The sequence below is a fragment of the Nyctereutes procyonoides genome, unplaced genomic scaffold, assembly GCF_905146905.1.
Source record: "Nyctereutes procyonoides isolate TBG_1078 unplaced genomic scaffold, NYPRO_anot_genome, whole genome shotgun sequence".
NCBI classification, from domain to species: Eukaryota; Metazoa; Chordata; class Mammalia; order Carnivora; family Canidae; genus Nyctereutes; species Nyctereutes procyonoides.
Window position 1 is genome coordinate 38,838,345 of NW_026575131.1, and position 15,219 is coordinate 38,853,563.

At 44.0% G+C, this 15,219-nt stretch overlaps 1 protein-coding gene across 2 annotated transcripts in view; it reads right to left on the reverse strand.

The window, feature by feature from the left end:
* The window catches only part of DOCK3 (dedicator of cytokinesis 3), a 505,777-nt gene extending 499,376 nt beyond the window's left edge, over positions 1-6,401 (reverse strand). For both annotated transcript variants that reach the window (XM_055343227.1, XM_055343226.1), the window contains exon 1: positions 6,340-6,401. In XM_055343227.1, the coding sequence (XP_055199202.1) occupies positions 6,340-6,376 (37 nt within the window). In that variant the 5' untranslated portion in view covers positions 6,377-6,401. The remainder of the gene's footprint in view (positions 1-6,339) is intronic.
* Between the last annotated feature and the right edge of the window lie 8,818 nt (positions 6,402-15,219).

Sequence of the window (15,219 nt, forward strand, 5' to 3'; positions counted from 1 at the left end):
TACTAGTCTAGTGGAAGAAGACAAATATACCACTGCAAAGTACAAGGTTCCATGAATTTTAAAAGAATAAAATCTATCTGGCTGGAGAAAGAGAGGGTCAAGGGTCTAGAAAAAGACTTACAAAGATAACAATATATGAAAGGAACCTTGCCAGGCAGGAAAAACTTGAGATGTGGAAAAGGAAAAAGACCCCACGTAAAAGGAATAACATGAACAAGACATGATGCAGTAAAAATAAGAAGTGTTTAATAGGTGACAAGTAGTGCTGGCACATGGCAGCACTGGTATAATTAGAGACCTGGAAGACTTGGGGAAAGTTCAGTTTGGCTAAAGTGTAAAGTACAAGCAGGTCTGCAGATGAAACTAAAAAAGCTAATTTGAGCCGTAACATAAAAGTGTTGGGCACAGAGTAAACACTTAATGAATGTTAGCTATTCCAATAGACTTATTTAGTTCTAGAACCTTAAACCAAGTATCTTTAAGATCCCTTACAATTCTAACATGCTATGAATTACTGAAGGGCTATGACGCAAATTATTCAAATGTAAGCACAGGACGTGGACTTATAAGAAATTACAGAGTATATTCACTAAGGAAGATGTTCAAATCATAGCTGTCTAAATAAAATGGAGCTGTCCCAAAAAGTGGTAAGGGCACTATCACTAGATGTATCTGAATAAAGGCCAAATGCACATCTGAGGTATGATACTAAGTCTATAATATAAAGCTCTGCATTCATCATACGTTAATTCCCCCAACAATCTTGGTTCTCACTCACCAATGAGTAAGAGCTCATGAATGAGTTTTGAAGAGAGAAAGAGAAACAGATGAAAACAGGAGGTTGGGATTTTATTCCATTAAAGAAAAGTAGGAAAACAGGAAGCTTCTGAATAACATTTCCCAACACGGTAATTATCTCTACTAGAGTATCCTAACGTGTGATATAGCAAATCAACTGCAAATACCTGGACCACAGCTAAAATAATTTGACAACATATTTATGAAAAATGTTTTAAGTTCCTAGAGGCTTTATGTGAAAAAAAAAAAATCTTACTTCTCCATACAAAATCTGTCAAGAAGGGTTATGCAAGAGTTGAGAGCATAATCATAAACAAGTTTATTCATTAGAGTAAAAGCATAACATTGGAATTAAAACCCTAATATAGCATACTCTATAATGCTTACACATTGGAAAAAATTTCCCAAGACACAGAATAAATCATCAAGAATAAAGACACAGAATTCAAAAAAAAAGGTTCAAAATATAAACTATTAAAAATTAAAATTCAGCACCAATGTAAAAATATGGTATAAAGTACTTTCAATCTCAATGATCATTATTTTGAAACCGCTATGCTTTCAAATGTGTCTAAAAATGCTAAATAGAAAAAGGTGTCATGTTTATAATTTAACTTAATGTTTCCACAGCACATTCCCTTGTAACAATGCATGATAAAATGAACTGTAACATTTGAGTGGACTACAGAATATTGTTGCATAATGACTTTTCTATTTAAAATGTTGATAATTTCCTGTTGGTTATTTCCTGTTTGCTTTACAGAATGACAGGTCAAAACAAAGACCTCTTGGTTTGAGGAGGCACTCAATAAGTATTTGCTAAATTCACCTTCTTTCCCCTCAACCAACAGTGTCTTAAGAAAAGGCAATACAGGGGATCCCTGGGTGGTACGGGGGTTTGGCGCCTGCCTTTGGCCCAGGGCGCGATCCTGGAGACCTGGGATCGAATCCCACGTCAGGCTCCCGGTGCATGGAGCCTGCTTCTCCCTCTGCCTGTGTCTCTGCCTCCCTCTCCCTCTCTCTCTCTCTCTCTCTCTCTCACTATTGTAAATAAATAAATCAATAAATAAAAATTAAAAAAAAAGAAAAGGCAATACAACCCAACATACTGTTCAGGGCTGTTTAAAACTCGTCATGCTCTGAATATGTACTCATTACCAATGCAAATTATTATAATTAGAAGAACAATAAATACCATGTAGGCTTATAAAAATGTTTAATATAGAAATAAAATTCCTTAAGTGTAACTATCAAATTTAAATTGAAAAGTCTGTAGAGAATGCCTTATCTTTTGAGCCAGAGACATACACTACCAACAAATTCCTTTCAGAAACAACATGATATAATGAAAGCAGCTGTGGCTTAGAATCCCAAAATCCTAGGTTCAAATCTCAACTCAGCAGTTACTGGCTTAAATTACTTAGATCAGTCACCTAATGTCTCAGTTAAAGTTTCTCATCAGTTTTAATAAGAGAGAAGAGGTGATATTAGAGTAGAATAATGACTTGGAAGTTCCTGTGAACACTAAACCCCAATCATTAAAGATCAAGCACAGCCTCACTTTTCAGAACAAAATAAAGTCTTGGGTATATGACATTTTCTCTACTCTAGTGGATGCCTTTACTAAACTCTGAAAGGGATTGGGGCCCTTTCGGAAGCTTCAAAGACTGGGATTCCCTTGTGAAACAAGTAACTAAAAAGCCTACTGCCTTCACACTATTTTAGTAAGTTGTAGCCTATTTACCAACAGATTTACTAAAATTCTGTGATCACTGGTTCTTTCCAATTTGGTTTCATCAATCTATTCCCTCCCCAGTTTCAGCTGTCTCTGCACTATGGGATCTTCACAAGCTAAATTTCTTTTAAGGACTCAGGGCTTCTTTTTTAAAGTGCTTTTTTTCCTTACCTGGGGAAAATCAAGCAAAACGAAATCTGGTAAAAGTAAGGCAGAAAATCTAAATTACTTTTTAAATTAGATAAAAATAAACATAACAAATCATTTTAATTACATAAACAAAACATTACAAAACTAAAATATAAGTTATTCTGGTTACTAATGAGGAAAATTTGTCATGGTTTACTAAGTGTAGATTAGAAAATCAGCAAATAAATAAATAAATAAAGGAAATCAGCAACAAATGCCCTGAGTATTTTTTAAAAATTGCCTTATGACAATATGACATAATAACAAATTCCCTTATGACATATAACAAATGACAACCTGAAGCAAGCTTCCACTCCTAAAATGCCATACAAGTACACATGTACTAAAATTTTGCTGCTATTCTATTTTAGAAGTTAATTATAAACATCCTTGTTTTGTTATTGGTGGTTGCTGCTGCTACTACTGCTTCGGTGATTAGAGGATGAGAAAAACACTTTCTTGGTCTTCGGTTTCTATATTTGGTAGTATGGGTGCCATCAGTACGGGAAAAGACAAATGTTTCACAAAAATTGTTGGACTGTTCTCACCTAATGCACTTTAGAACAGGAAGCCTCTTGGAAAGGTAAAGAATGAAAGATGCAGGGCTTTCCAAGCATAAATGGCAACAAAAGCAGAGCAGAGAACCTGAGAGGGAAAGAGAGTCCCAGAACATGGGCTAAAGGATTCAGTTAAAAAACAGCCCCTTTAATATTAGAGAAGGATAGCAAGAAAGTCAAGTATATTACAAAATATTGCCCACTGCCAAAAAGAAAATAAAGGCGTATATTCCATTTATGAAGGACAAAAAAAGACTAACAACCCCTGAGATCCAGTTAGATCTGCTCTACAAATCTACATGGTGTAACATAAGTGAGAATTCCTAGCAGCATGCTGACCGGCCCACAACTAAACCTCAAAAAAGGACAGTTTCCTCTCCTTCCTCTAAAGTCAACCACAGAATATTACAATAAAAATGGAAGCTCAGATACCTACTTCAAAGTGGATAAATCAAATAATTTGAAAATGCAGTGCAGAATTTCTGTATTTTAAAAAAATTAAAAACTAGTAAGATGTTTCTACAGGATCTCAAACACCTTACCAATGTCAAATACAGATGAACAGCTGCAGTGGAAAAAAAACTCCTTTGCACTGCTGCAACAGGGGACTCCTTCCCTAACATCCAGGCAATTTCTCCAAATTAGTAGGAAGTAGGTACAAGTTTTCCCTCCCTGCTATAAGGATTATGGATTAGCAAGCAGAGATTGAGACTCGTGCTCCACACTGGTCATAAAAATCAAAGTTGAAACTCAAAATATTTTCTCCTAGGAATAGTGGTAACAGATTTTTCAAGCTAGCAATTAAATAATGCAGCTAGAATACTATTTTTGATTAACTGGTTTTCTTATTGTAAGTGCAATATTTAAACTACTTTATAGCTAAACTGCATTTTATTAAATAAAAGACCTAGGAGTGTAGCCCTAACATGCTTATGGAAAGAGATGTACCCTAAATTTTGAACAATGTTTCAGATCATAACTGAGGAAGAGACAGTAGAAGAAAGCTATGAGAGAAACAGGAAAAAAGATGCCTTGTTTGGCAGAAAAGGCATCTAAATTACACTAAGTCACTGCTGTCAAAGTCTTCCGAGTAACAGTCTCTCTCATTTACCAAGCATTTAGGTCCTGCCCTGTACCCAATGTTGTGCCCCTTCCTGGGAAATAACCATTTTTCTAAAACTAAACCCACAGTCCTCAGAATACAAAAATTTTATTCCATCTTCCCATTATATCACACACCAAATCTTAGTGCTTTGAGATTTACATATACCTATCTTGATTACCTTGCATTGCCTCCTTCTAAGAACTAACACACCAGAGGAAATACCTAGTGTTATTATTACTCTAAGTACTAAAGGGAAAAGAAGAAATTAACATTTATTAAGCTCTTGGTATGCTCTCATTTGATTTTTACGACCCTATAGGTAAATACTAGCCCCTATTTACACATTAAGAAAACGATGTTAAATAACTTGCCCACAACGCCAGTAAAAAAAGAGGCCAAGACTCAGAATTTGGCTAACTCCCTTCTCAAGGGTTCTTCCCCAGAAGGAATTATCACTTAGATGCCACTGAACAGTAGACCACTTTCATGTCAATTATTTGCTATTACAGTTCAGCAGTTCTGAAAGCAAGTTATGGAGAAGATAAGCCATCAACCCTTCACTTCATGGAATCTATATAGTGTTTAGAGAATGCTCTAAGAGAAAGGGTAAAATGTCCCCAAAGGTGAATCCGGGCTCTGAGCACCATTCCCCAATTCCTTCTCAACAGTGACTCAAGCTCTAGGACTCCTTTTATCACTTCCGTCCTAGCATGTTATCCTGCCATTATTGCATAGCTCATTAAAAACTTCAGAAAGTTACCTTCCAAAACATGGTTGTCTACCAGCATAGATCTCTCTGCAGGTCCTTAAATTTAAATAAATTCAATTTTCACATGATAACTTGCCTGATGTTATTCCTAAATGTTTGTAACTACTGTCAGTTTGAAAAGTTATTTCATAGTGCATTGTGAGCTAAATCTTGATTGAACTGCAGTTTTAAAAAGGGAAATAAAAGTCTATGTTTGGAGAGATTCCTCATCTATAGCTTTCCATTACAAGCTTGGGAGGGAGAGGAATCTGTACGTTCAACGTTTTAAATCTGTTTTTGACTCAACAAGATGACCGATGACTTACAATAATGCAATGTGGCTGAACCTTTCTATCATGTTATTGCCACAAAACACGAACATAGTAAAAGGAAAACTGACGTCCAATCCCTTAAATTATTGAACGTTCCTTTTACACAAGTGTAATGTTACAATGTTAGTTTCTAGAGTTAACAGATAAAAAAAGAGGATTCTAAAGAGGACTAACAGTCTCATCTGAAAACAGGTCTTGGCTGCTGTTTTGTTGTTTTAACAAAACTGTGACCATAATACATACTGAACGCTGAGACATGTCCAAAAACACTTCTCACTGTAAGGTAATTATTTCTAATCCTGAAGGCAAAACAAATTAAAACAGATCAAACATTCGCGTTCAAACGTCTGCAAAAATTTGGACTGGAGAAAAATGATGTCAACGTGGTTTGTTTTTTTGGTTTTGTTTTGTTTTTGTCCTTTTATCTGAAAGGTTCCAGTCCAAAAATAAACAGTCATCGGGCTCATCAACTCAGGTGCAGAAACTCATTAAAATTGAGAGCGGAAAAAACAAGCCCCGGATTTGGCTTCTTAGGTAAAACCGCCTTGTGCCCCACGCTAGAGAGCTCGCGCGGTCACAGGGGCCCCGCCCGCGGGCCGCACCTGCCGAGGCCGCGCCGCCAGCGCCCCCTGCCGCCCTCCCCGCCCCCCGCGCCCCGCTCCCCGCCCGCGCCCCCGCCCGCGCCCCCGCCCGCGCCCCCGCCCCGCGCTCGCCCCGCGCTCGCCCCGCGCTCGCCCGCGCCCGCGCCGAGGCCGCGCAGCCTGCGGGCAGGGGCGGGGGCGCGCGGGCGCGAGTCGAGGCGGGGCCGCGACGGGGCCGAGAGCACGGGCGCGTCCCCGGGACCCCCGCTGCGGCCAGGCCGGAGCCTCACCTACCTACGCCGTATTTCTCCTCCTCCGTGGGGGTCCACATGGCCGGGCCGGGCGCGGCCCCGCGGGCGCGGCGGCCGGGCGACAGCGCGGCGGGGTCGGCCGCGGGCCCGGCTGTGGCGCACCGCAAGCCGAAGCGGGGGCGGTCAGGCGGCGCGGGGCAGTGGGCGGCGCATCCCTCACAGGCCGTCCGGGGACGCCGCCGCCGCCGCCGCCGCCGCCGCCGCCGCCACGTCCGGACCGCGAGGCTCTGCGGGCGGCCCAGCAGTCCCGGGCGGCGCGGCCGAGGGCTCTCCACCTGTCCGTCGCCGCCGCTCCCGCGCCGCCGCTCGGTCCCTCACAGCTCCGCTGCTCGGCTCCCGGCGCCGCCGCGGTTCGGCTCGCCTCAGCGGGCTCGCAGGACGGCCGCGCATGCGCCACTCCCCGGCGCGCGGGGGCTCGCGCCGCCCGGGCTCGCGCCGCCCGAGCCCGCGCGCGAGCCCGCGAGCCCGCGAGCCCACGCGCCGCCGCCGCCGCGCGCCAGCGGAGGGAAATCCGCGAGAGGTGATTGGACGGCCCCGCGGGGCGGGGGTCAGGCTTAGCTGCGCGGCGGACCCCGCCCTCCGCGGTAGCGAGCGCGGGAACAGGCGGGCTGGGCAGGTGGGAGGCCGCAGGCCCTTCGAGCCTTGCTCCTCCGGCACCTCCCGCCAGGCGCACCGAGGTCGCCGCGAGACCCCTGTCCGACAAGGGAAGGATGCTGTTTTCGGACCCAGCCCAGTGTCACCCACAGCGTGGTCACGGCCCATCCCCGGAAAGGTCCCTGGAACCACCCTGCGTATCGCCAGACCCGAAAAGGTGGTGAAGTCGCAGCCGCGGGAGAACCAGGTGGAGCGTACTGAGGCCCCTCGCTCTGCCCTTCGTCCCTGGGATGCCTTCCAGCCCAAAGTCCTGCCGCCTCTTCCATTTCTTGTTTCGCAGAGTTGGCCTATGCGGTAGATGCTTGGAGTCTAAACAATCACAGTAGGCTTCCTAGTAAGGAAGCTCTTCCTCACTGGGATCCTAGATCCTGCCCTAGGCTGGATCTAGGTCACTGCTGTTCCTAAGTCCCTTGCCTTACAGGCTGCACGGATTTTCTGGCTCTGTCCCAAAACTTTCCTCCTTTCTCTCCTCCCCCAAAAATCTGTTCCCTCTTCCTTCTGCAAATATCACCTTGTGACTCTAGGTCAGCCATTCGCCAAAGACCAGTATAATCCTGGCAACTACAGGACTTCTCCTTTCCGCCTACATCTGTACCACATTGTGTTCCCAGCCCTAATCCCAGCAGACTCATCCATCTCTGTTACCAGCACTTCCAAGCCAAAACCCAGTGTCATCCATCCCTCAATATCATTCTTGAGCAAACCCACTCTTCAAAGCCCAGATCAGTGTACTTCCAGGAAAGTTCGCCTGATCCTGCAGCTAGCAGACTGGATCCTTCCCTCTTTGGGCTAGGATTCCAATTCTGTGTGTTTGTGCCTTATTTCTCTCATAAGACTGACAGTTCCCAAAAGGCAAGCTCCAGACTAAAGTCATCTTTTTGGTTCCTCAGCACCTCACCTAACATCTGACACATACCTGTTGAATAGGAAGCAAGACTAATACAAGAATATCCTGGTAATCAACAGATTTTGTTGACTCTTCATAATGCCATTTATGATTGGTTCCTCCTCCCAGGCCTGACTAAGCTCAATTTGCCATGGACTTCTAACTCCTTCCCTATAGACTCTTCCCACAAACAAAGGCTGCCCACTCTTGTCCTGGGAAAATATTCTGTAAATAATTGAGTTTCTCAATGGTTAGATACATTGAGGTTCGGGGTAGTTCAAGAACATAATAAAAGAGAGACCCTTATTTATGCAGCTAACTGTTCCAGAAAGACCTCTGCCCAGTACCACCATGGACTGTCACAACAGAATGAAGCCACATTCCCACAAAGCTTTCTCCAGGGAGCTATCTAGTAAGTGATCCAAGTTATACAGACTTTCTGAACAACCTTACAGCTCTTATTTCACCTCCTGAGTTCCACCCCATTGGCTGATGTACATGATCACAGTCTCAGCATAAGGACTGGTTTTCCCAAAGCTTACTCTCTTATTCCCAGTCTGAATTCACCCTAGGTGACAGCTTCCCCCAGACGAAGACAGTCCCAATCAGCAACTACACACCACAGCTCGGGGATAGGAATGCATTAATCCCAACTTTAAAGAGAAAAGAAAAGGAGCCACGGTGAGAAGAAGGGTATCTGGTAAGTCCCAGACTCGACAGTCTTTCTCTTTATACTAAATTTAGATTGTTTTCTTGAGCTGAAGCAAAAGAGGGTAGAGCACGTCACAGAGAATTGGCCTTCAGGAGGGATATACACCTGCTCTCCTGTACCCACAGCATCTGCTCTGAGCCCTTCCTAGTGCTGTCTGTCCACTCTCACCCCACATATACACACCCCTCTCAGCATGTGAGCCAACCTCCAGCTTGCTTCTGAAAGTCAGGACCCTCGGTGCCCTGCCCTCCCCTCCTCTCCATCCACTTCCTTATGTTTTCACCACCACCCAGCTTTACTGTCTGCTCCTTATCAGGATCCTCAGGAACTCACTGCACCATTGTTGCTACCTGCACTCCTTTTTCACCTGGTTCTGCTCCACAGGTTCCTTCCAGGAACATCTGCTCTGTTGGTACTCTCATCCACCATTCCCCCTCTTCCTCCTCTATCTAGACTTTGAAGAAGAATCATCCACTCTGGATTATTTCAATGTAATTCATCTGACTCTCAAAAGGTCTGGTTTCTGACCCTGTTACCTCCCAGAAATTGCTCTCCCAGAAATCTCTAGGGCCATCCCAACTCCAGATACAAGCAGCTGCCCTTTCCTGGCTCTGGGTGGGCCTTTGCATACAGTATCCCTCAACCTGTGTATTCTCCTCTCTTGAAACTCATGGACCCTCCTCACTTTCCAAGGACCAATCTCCCCAGGATTGCTTCCCCAACTGTCTTTGGCTAAAGGGGATTTTGCTTTCCCATGAGGGCCTTTCCTGTAGCACCTACTCATCCCACCTTCCTCCAAGAGACCAAATGTGTCTGCCTTGCACAAACATCTGTTTCCTTTTTCAGTGGCAAAGATTGCTCTTTGTTTATTTTTACCGCACACAGAGACTAACAATGCCTATCACCTAAGAGGAAGTCAACATAAACTCTTGGGGAGTGATCTACTTGTATGTTTCCTGAGACTATGATGCAATAGGTTGGAAAGAGAACTGAGAAATTTACTTCAGCAAGTCACAAGTCTCCAAATTCAGAAATCTGAGTTAATAAGAGTAAATTTCCTTGATATAGGTACATTGACTTTAAAATGCATTGAGGGACACCTGGGTGGCTCAACAGTTGAGCGTCTGCCTTTGGCTCAGGGTGTGATCATGGAGTCCTGGAATTGAGTCCCGCATCAGCCTGATTCTCCCTCTGCCTATGTCTCTGCCTCTGTGTGTGTCTCTCATGAATAAATAAATAAATAAAATCTTTTTAAAAATGCATTGATACATCTTACTAAGTAGCTATGTAAAAGATAAACATGCTTTCTTATCTAAAAAAACAATTCTGCAAACAGTTTGACTTAACATGTCACTATTACTTTTGGACTGAACTTATTACCTAAGATGATAAATTGCAACTTGCTGGCTGAGGAAGGGATCAAGTCTTCAGCAGGAATGTCCTTGAAGATGGGTGGCTATTAAAAACAGCCCATAACCAAACAGATTTTGTATATAACATACAAGGCATGCAGACAGCATCATCTTTTTCACTTAAATTAAACTTATGTTAGTAAAGTTTTTACCATAAGCAAACTCCATAATGATAAATCCGCTCATCACTTTTGGCCAATGAGATCGGCCCTCTCTGCAGAGCTCAGTGAGCTACACTTCATATCTTCTCCCATTTTTTCTGCTGCCTGGAGAATCAGATAGCAGCATTTAAGGAGTCAGCCAGTCTGATGACTCAGCTCATAAAACAATGTGTGGCCACAAAGATGATGTTTATCCAGGAGCATTCTGGAGGCTTTTGCTACTGAAGTCAGTGAGCGGTAGGCAAGTGGTACATGATGCTCAGTCTCCCAAGAGTTTCTGGCCATGGTGCCAGAGCAGTACTCACTTCCTCTTACCAGTGGTTGATCTCATCTGATACTTTATCCAAGCAGAATGGTGGGGAAATTTCAGAGAAATACAGTGACTAAAGAGGTGAATCTAAGAGTAGAGGTGATAGTGGTGACCATTCTGCCTTCTCTTCAGGCAGTGCCTGCAGCTGGGGCTTATGGCCATAAGCAGCCCAAGGGCAGGTGGATAGGATGCTCAGAAACACCTGTTACCCAACATCTCTGCCTCACTGGGATCCTCTAGGAGTGAGTCTACTCTGGTTAATAAAGCATCTACAAAACTAAGTTTTCTTCATGGCAGAGAGACGCACAAGCTAGTCTCACTTCACCTCCACCCATTATGTTCCCTCAAAACAACACCTTTTTGGAAGCCTCCTCTCAGGAGGCAACACTGGAGTAAAGAGCTAACAGAGTAGGTTACACAGAGCTGGCTGACAAAGTTAGGGTCCTTTCAGGTAAGAGACCTAAGTGACTAAGAAGATATTATTAGTAATTTGCTTTAAATTTTGCTGCATCTGAATATCTTCGAGGTGGGGAGGGGATAGAGAAGAGTGTGAAAAAGAGACAGATTAAGCAGTGCAATATTTCATTATTTTCCCTAAAATGACAAACTTTAACCATCTGTTCCTGTTTTATCAATCCATTCAAAATATTATTAAAATGCAGATTCCTTGCGGTTAGCCAAGGTCTTTCAAATGAGAAATGACCAAAAGTTCCCTGGCTTCAAAAGCTCCCTGGTCTCCATCACTGAAGACTGATGTGGCTCTTCTGCATGGGCTGTGGCTATCAAGCCCCACCATGAGAGGCACCCATGGATATGTCCCAGGCTCCTCAGATGCCCTGCTCACTCAAGATTGTGAGCTACATGGAAACAGTACCATGCTGTAGTCTTTCTGGTATTCTCAGTGACTTGCACACAGGATTTGAAACATAGTAGGTGCTCAGTAAATATTGTTTGAATGAATACATTAGTAGATGAGTGCTTTTGCTTATTTTTCCACAAATATATATCATTGTTCCAAAACGAGTTTTGTTTGTTTGTTATTTCTTTCTGGCCAGGAAAAAGGGAGGAGAAAGTAAGAAAAACAAATACCACCCCCCCACACACACACCCAGAAGGAAGGGCAAGTAGATACCAAACTTGGCATTACTCAGTTCTCCTTTCCCTTTGGGGGAAATAACTGTGCCCTTGAATTTCTGCATTAAGTCACCAAGGAGGAATTGAAAACCTTGGAGAGTAATTAGCAACAAAACGTTCTAATGTCAAGAAGTGAATTTTATGGGACCATATTTGTAATATTAATTGGGCCTCTGTGTAGCCAAATGGTGAAATTATTGCTCTAATACAAATAGGGCCAAAAGAGAAAAACAGCCCAAAATAGCACGGATATTGCAAATCAGGACAGAGGTAATTTCTCTACACATAAAAAGCAACCAATTGCAGTGCCTTCACTAATTCACTTAAGTGCAAAACAATGCCTGTTTGTTTGGTGTAGCACCACCTACCTTATCTCTGAATTGCTATGGGGCTGGGGCTAGAAAAGGAACCTTCATTCCTACCAGCTCCTCACACTTTTCACCTTGAAGTTTGGGAAATTTTAATCATTCATTCACCAAATATTTATCAAGCACCTGCTATGGACCAGGTCCAGAGTAGAAAATGTTCACAATTTTTCCCATCACTAGAGTTCCCATCTAGTTGGGGGAAGAAGAATTCAACCAATTATCACACAAGCGAATATCTAGTTGGTGACATAAGTACTAGAACAAAAGAGTACAGTGTACAAAGGGAGCATATACCAAGGGCCCTGACCTAGTTTGGTAAATCAGGGAAGACTTCCTGGAGGAAATGGTGTTTAAACTGGAACCTGACAATGCAGACAAATCAGCCAAGTAAAGAAGGAAAGTGCTCTAGACAGAGGGAGCAGCATTTTGGGAGGGAGGTCTGGTAAGGAAGGAGCTTGATATACCTGAGGAATGGAAAGGCCAGTGTGACCAAGGTGTGATAAGTGAGCAAGCAGAGAATGGAGAAAGATGTGGCTGGTATGGGAAGCAGGTACTGGAGCCTTGCTGGGTCCCATAGATCTTGGGGGTACCAACCATTGTCAGACCTTGGGTCAGAAGCAGAGATGAGAGACATGAGTAAGACCAGGCTCCTCAAGGAGATTGTGGGCTTGTTAGGAGGACAACAGAAGCAAAGTCCTGTCCCTTTATATGCTGGGCTCAAAAGCATCAGTGCACACTCCCCAATTCTTAGAGCACCCAACAAATGCTGCACAGAGCCATTCTCACCCAGGACCACTCCAGACTTCCCTCTCCTATTCAAGCCAATCTTTCCTTGATTCTCATGATAGCACACTTGAGCAGAGACTCAGCCCTCATCTCTCAGGCTCAGAAGGGAGAGAAGCTTATCCCTTGTTGGAGCCAACTCCCCAAAGTCTAGAAGGGTCTCTGCCCCCTCTTCAACTGTGTTCTAAACACCTTGCTTGTCATGTCCAGCCCTGTCCATGCTAAGATTTCTAGAGAAAGAACATCACCAAGCATGCCAATCAACAACTGGCTCTGAATCCAGAGACCACTGCTAATCTCTTCCTTCAGGAACGTTTATGCAGTAGAGGATACAAAAAAAGAGAAAAGAGAAGAAAGAAGAGAGAGAAGAGAAGAGAAGAGAAGAGAAGAGAAGAGAAGAGAAGAGAAGAGAAGAGAAGAGAAGAGAAGAGAAGAGAAAGAAGAGAAGAGAAGAGAAGAGAAGAGAAGAGAAGAGAAGAGAAGAAGAGAAGAGAAGGAAAAGAGAAAAGAGAAAGAAGAGGAAAGAGAAAGAAAGAAAGAAAGAAAGAAAGAAAGAAAGAAAGAAAGAAAGAAAGAAAGAAAGAAAGAAAGAAGAAAGGAAGGAAGGAAGGAAGGAAGGAAGGAAGGAAGAAAGAAAGAAAGAAAGAAAGAAAGAAAGAAAGAAAGAAAGAAAGAAAGAAAAGAAAAGAAAGAAAAGAAAAGACGGCAGCCCCGGTGGCTCAGCGGTTTAGCGCCTGCCTTCAGCCCAGGGCCTGACCCTGGAGACCTGGGATCAAGTCCCACATCAGACTCCCTGCATGGAGCCTGCTTCTACCTCTGCCTGTGTCTCTGCCTCTCTCTCTCTCTCTCTCTCTCTCTCTCTCTCTCTCTGTGTGTGTGTGTGTGTGTGTGTGTCTGTCTGTCTGTCATGAATAAATAAAATCTTAAAAAAAAAAGAAAGAAAGAAACTCTTTGAAGAACTCTCTTCTGAGAACACACCTTGGCTGTGTACTCAGAACATGTAGGACAGTGACGCAGGCATGGCAGGAGCAGGACTCGTCCTGTTGACACTGAAGAAGAGAAACTCTAAGAAATAGAGACTATTTTCTTCTCCAGGTAGCACTGAGGTTGATGGATCAGAGTCCATAATATGCGATCATGAATTATGGAAAGATTGGGGTAATGATCACAAACCAGAAACCTGTCATGCCAGGATCCATGGCAATTTTCCATGAGAACTGGTTACCATGTAGCCCAGCAGAAACCACAACCTACACTCAGACTGCTCCAAACCCAACTTGTCACTCATGGACTTTTTTCAAGTTTAAGTGACCTGGTAGCAACAAATAGCATTTGAAGTCCCTGGGTTCACATCCAGCTCCAGACACTTCCCAACTGGGTGATCCCAGGCAAGTAGCTTAACCTCTCTGAGCCCAGTTTCCTCCTCTGTCAAGTGGCAATAATAGCTTCTGCGTCAAAGATGCTTAGGAGGGTGATGCCTGTGAAACTCTCAACACAGAGCCTTCCACAGGGTAAGTGTTTACTCAACATTGGAACCCCACTCCCTGCCCCAGCAACTCCAATCACTCCCCGGAAATGCTGGGTCTCCTTGCCTTTGTGGAATCAGCTTCTCCTTAGAGCCAGCTTGTGATGCAGTCACCCCCAGCCAGCTGGGCTGGCCTCCTGCATCCGCCTCTCACCAGCCAGCTCTTAGCTCAGCACCAGCCCTTCTCTCTATCTAATACCAAAAGGTATTGATTTCCTCGACCTATTTCCAGGATGCAACACCCTTGAAAGCCACATAGTACCCTCACTTTTCCTCCATGACCATCACATTCCCTACTCACAGCCACTTTCCCTAGAGCCACAGGTTCCTCAGGGGCCGAGGCTTAGATCAGTTTCATTTTACACTGGTTTAAAGGTCAAATATGAATTTTTCCCCATTATTGTACTGTGACTTGTCACACAGACTCTCTCTGTTTCATGCATTAGTCACAGTCTTGCTATCAAATTAAATATTCCTTGGTGGTTATTTTTAGAGAAATCTTTTTCTAACTCTACGTGGTGCAATGATGTGTGTGCACCCACAGCTCTGGGATCCAGGCATTACCAGGTGGGCTCCAAATTGTGTGAGGGCTCAGATTCCTCTAGAAAGCAGCAGCCAGTGGAGCAGTGGAGCTTGTAACCTGGCTCTGTCCATGGAATCCCCAGCCGAAAAAAAAATAATTAATCCCGAGGCCTTGGATGATCCAGTCATTCATCAGTCATTCCAGTAAAGGCTCAAAGTAGGCTCTTAGCCTAATTGTGAGTTAAGCAAAGCAAGTCTGTAGCACTCCACTGCTAGTTTGGTTCTCTTCTCATTCCTACTATGAGGGTACCAGCAGTAATTGTGTCCCCACACCCTGCACCCCCATGGAAGCCTGTTCTGAGGAAAGGGCCTGTTACCTTCCTGACTGAGCCTGAG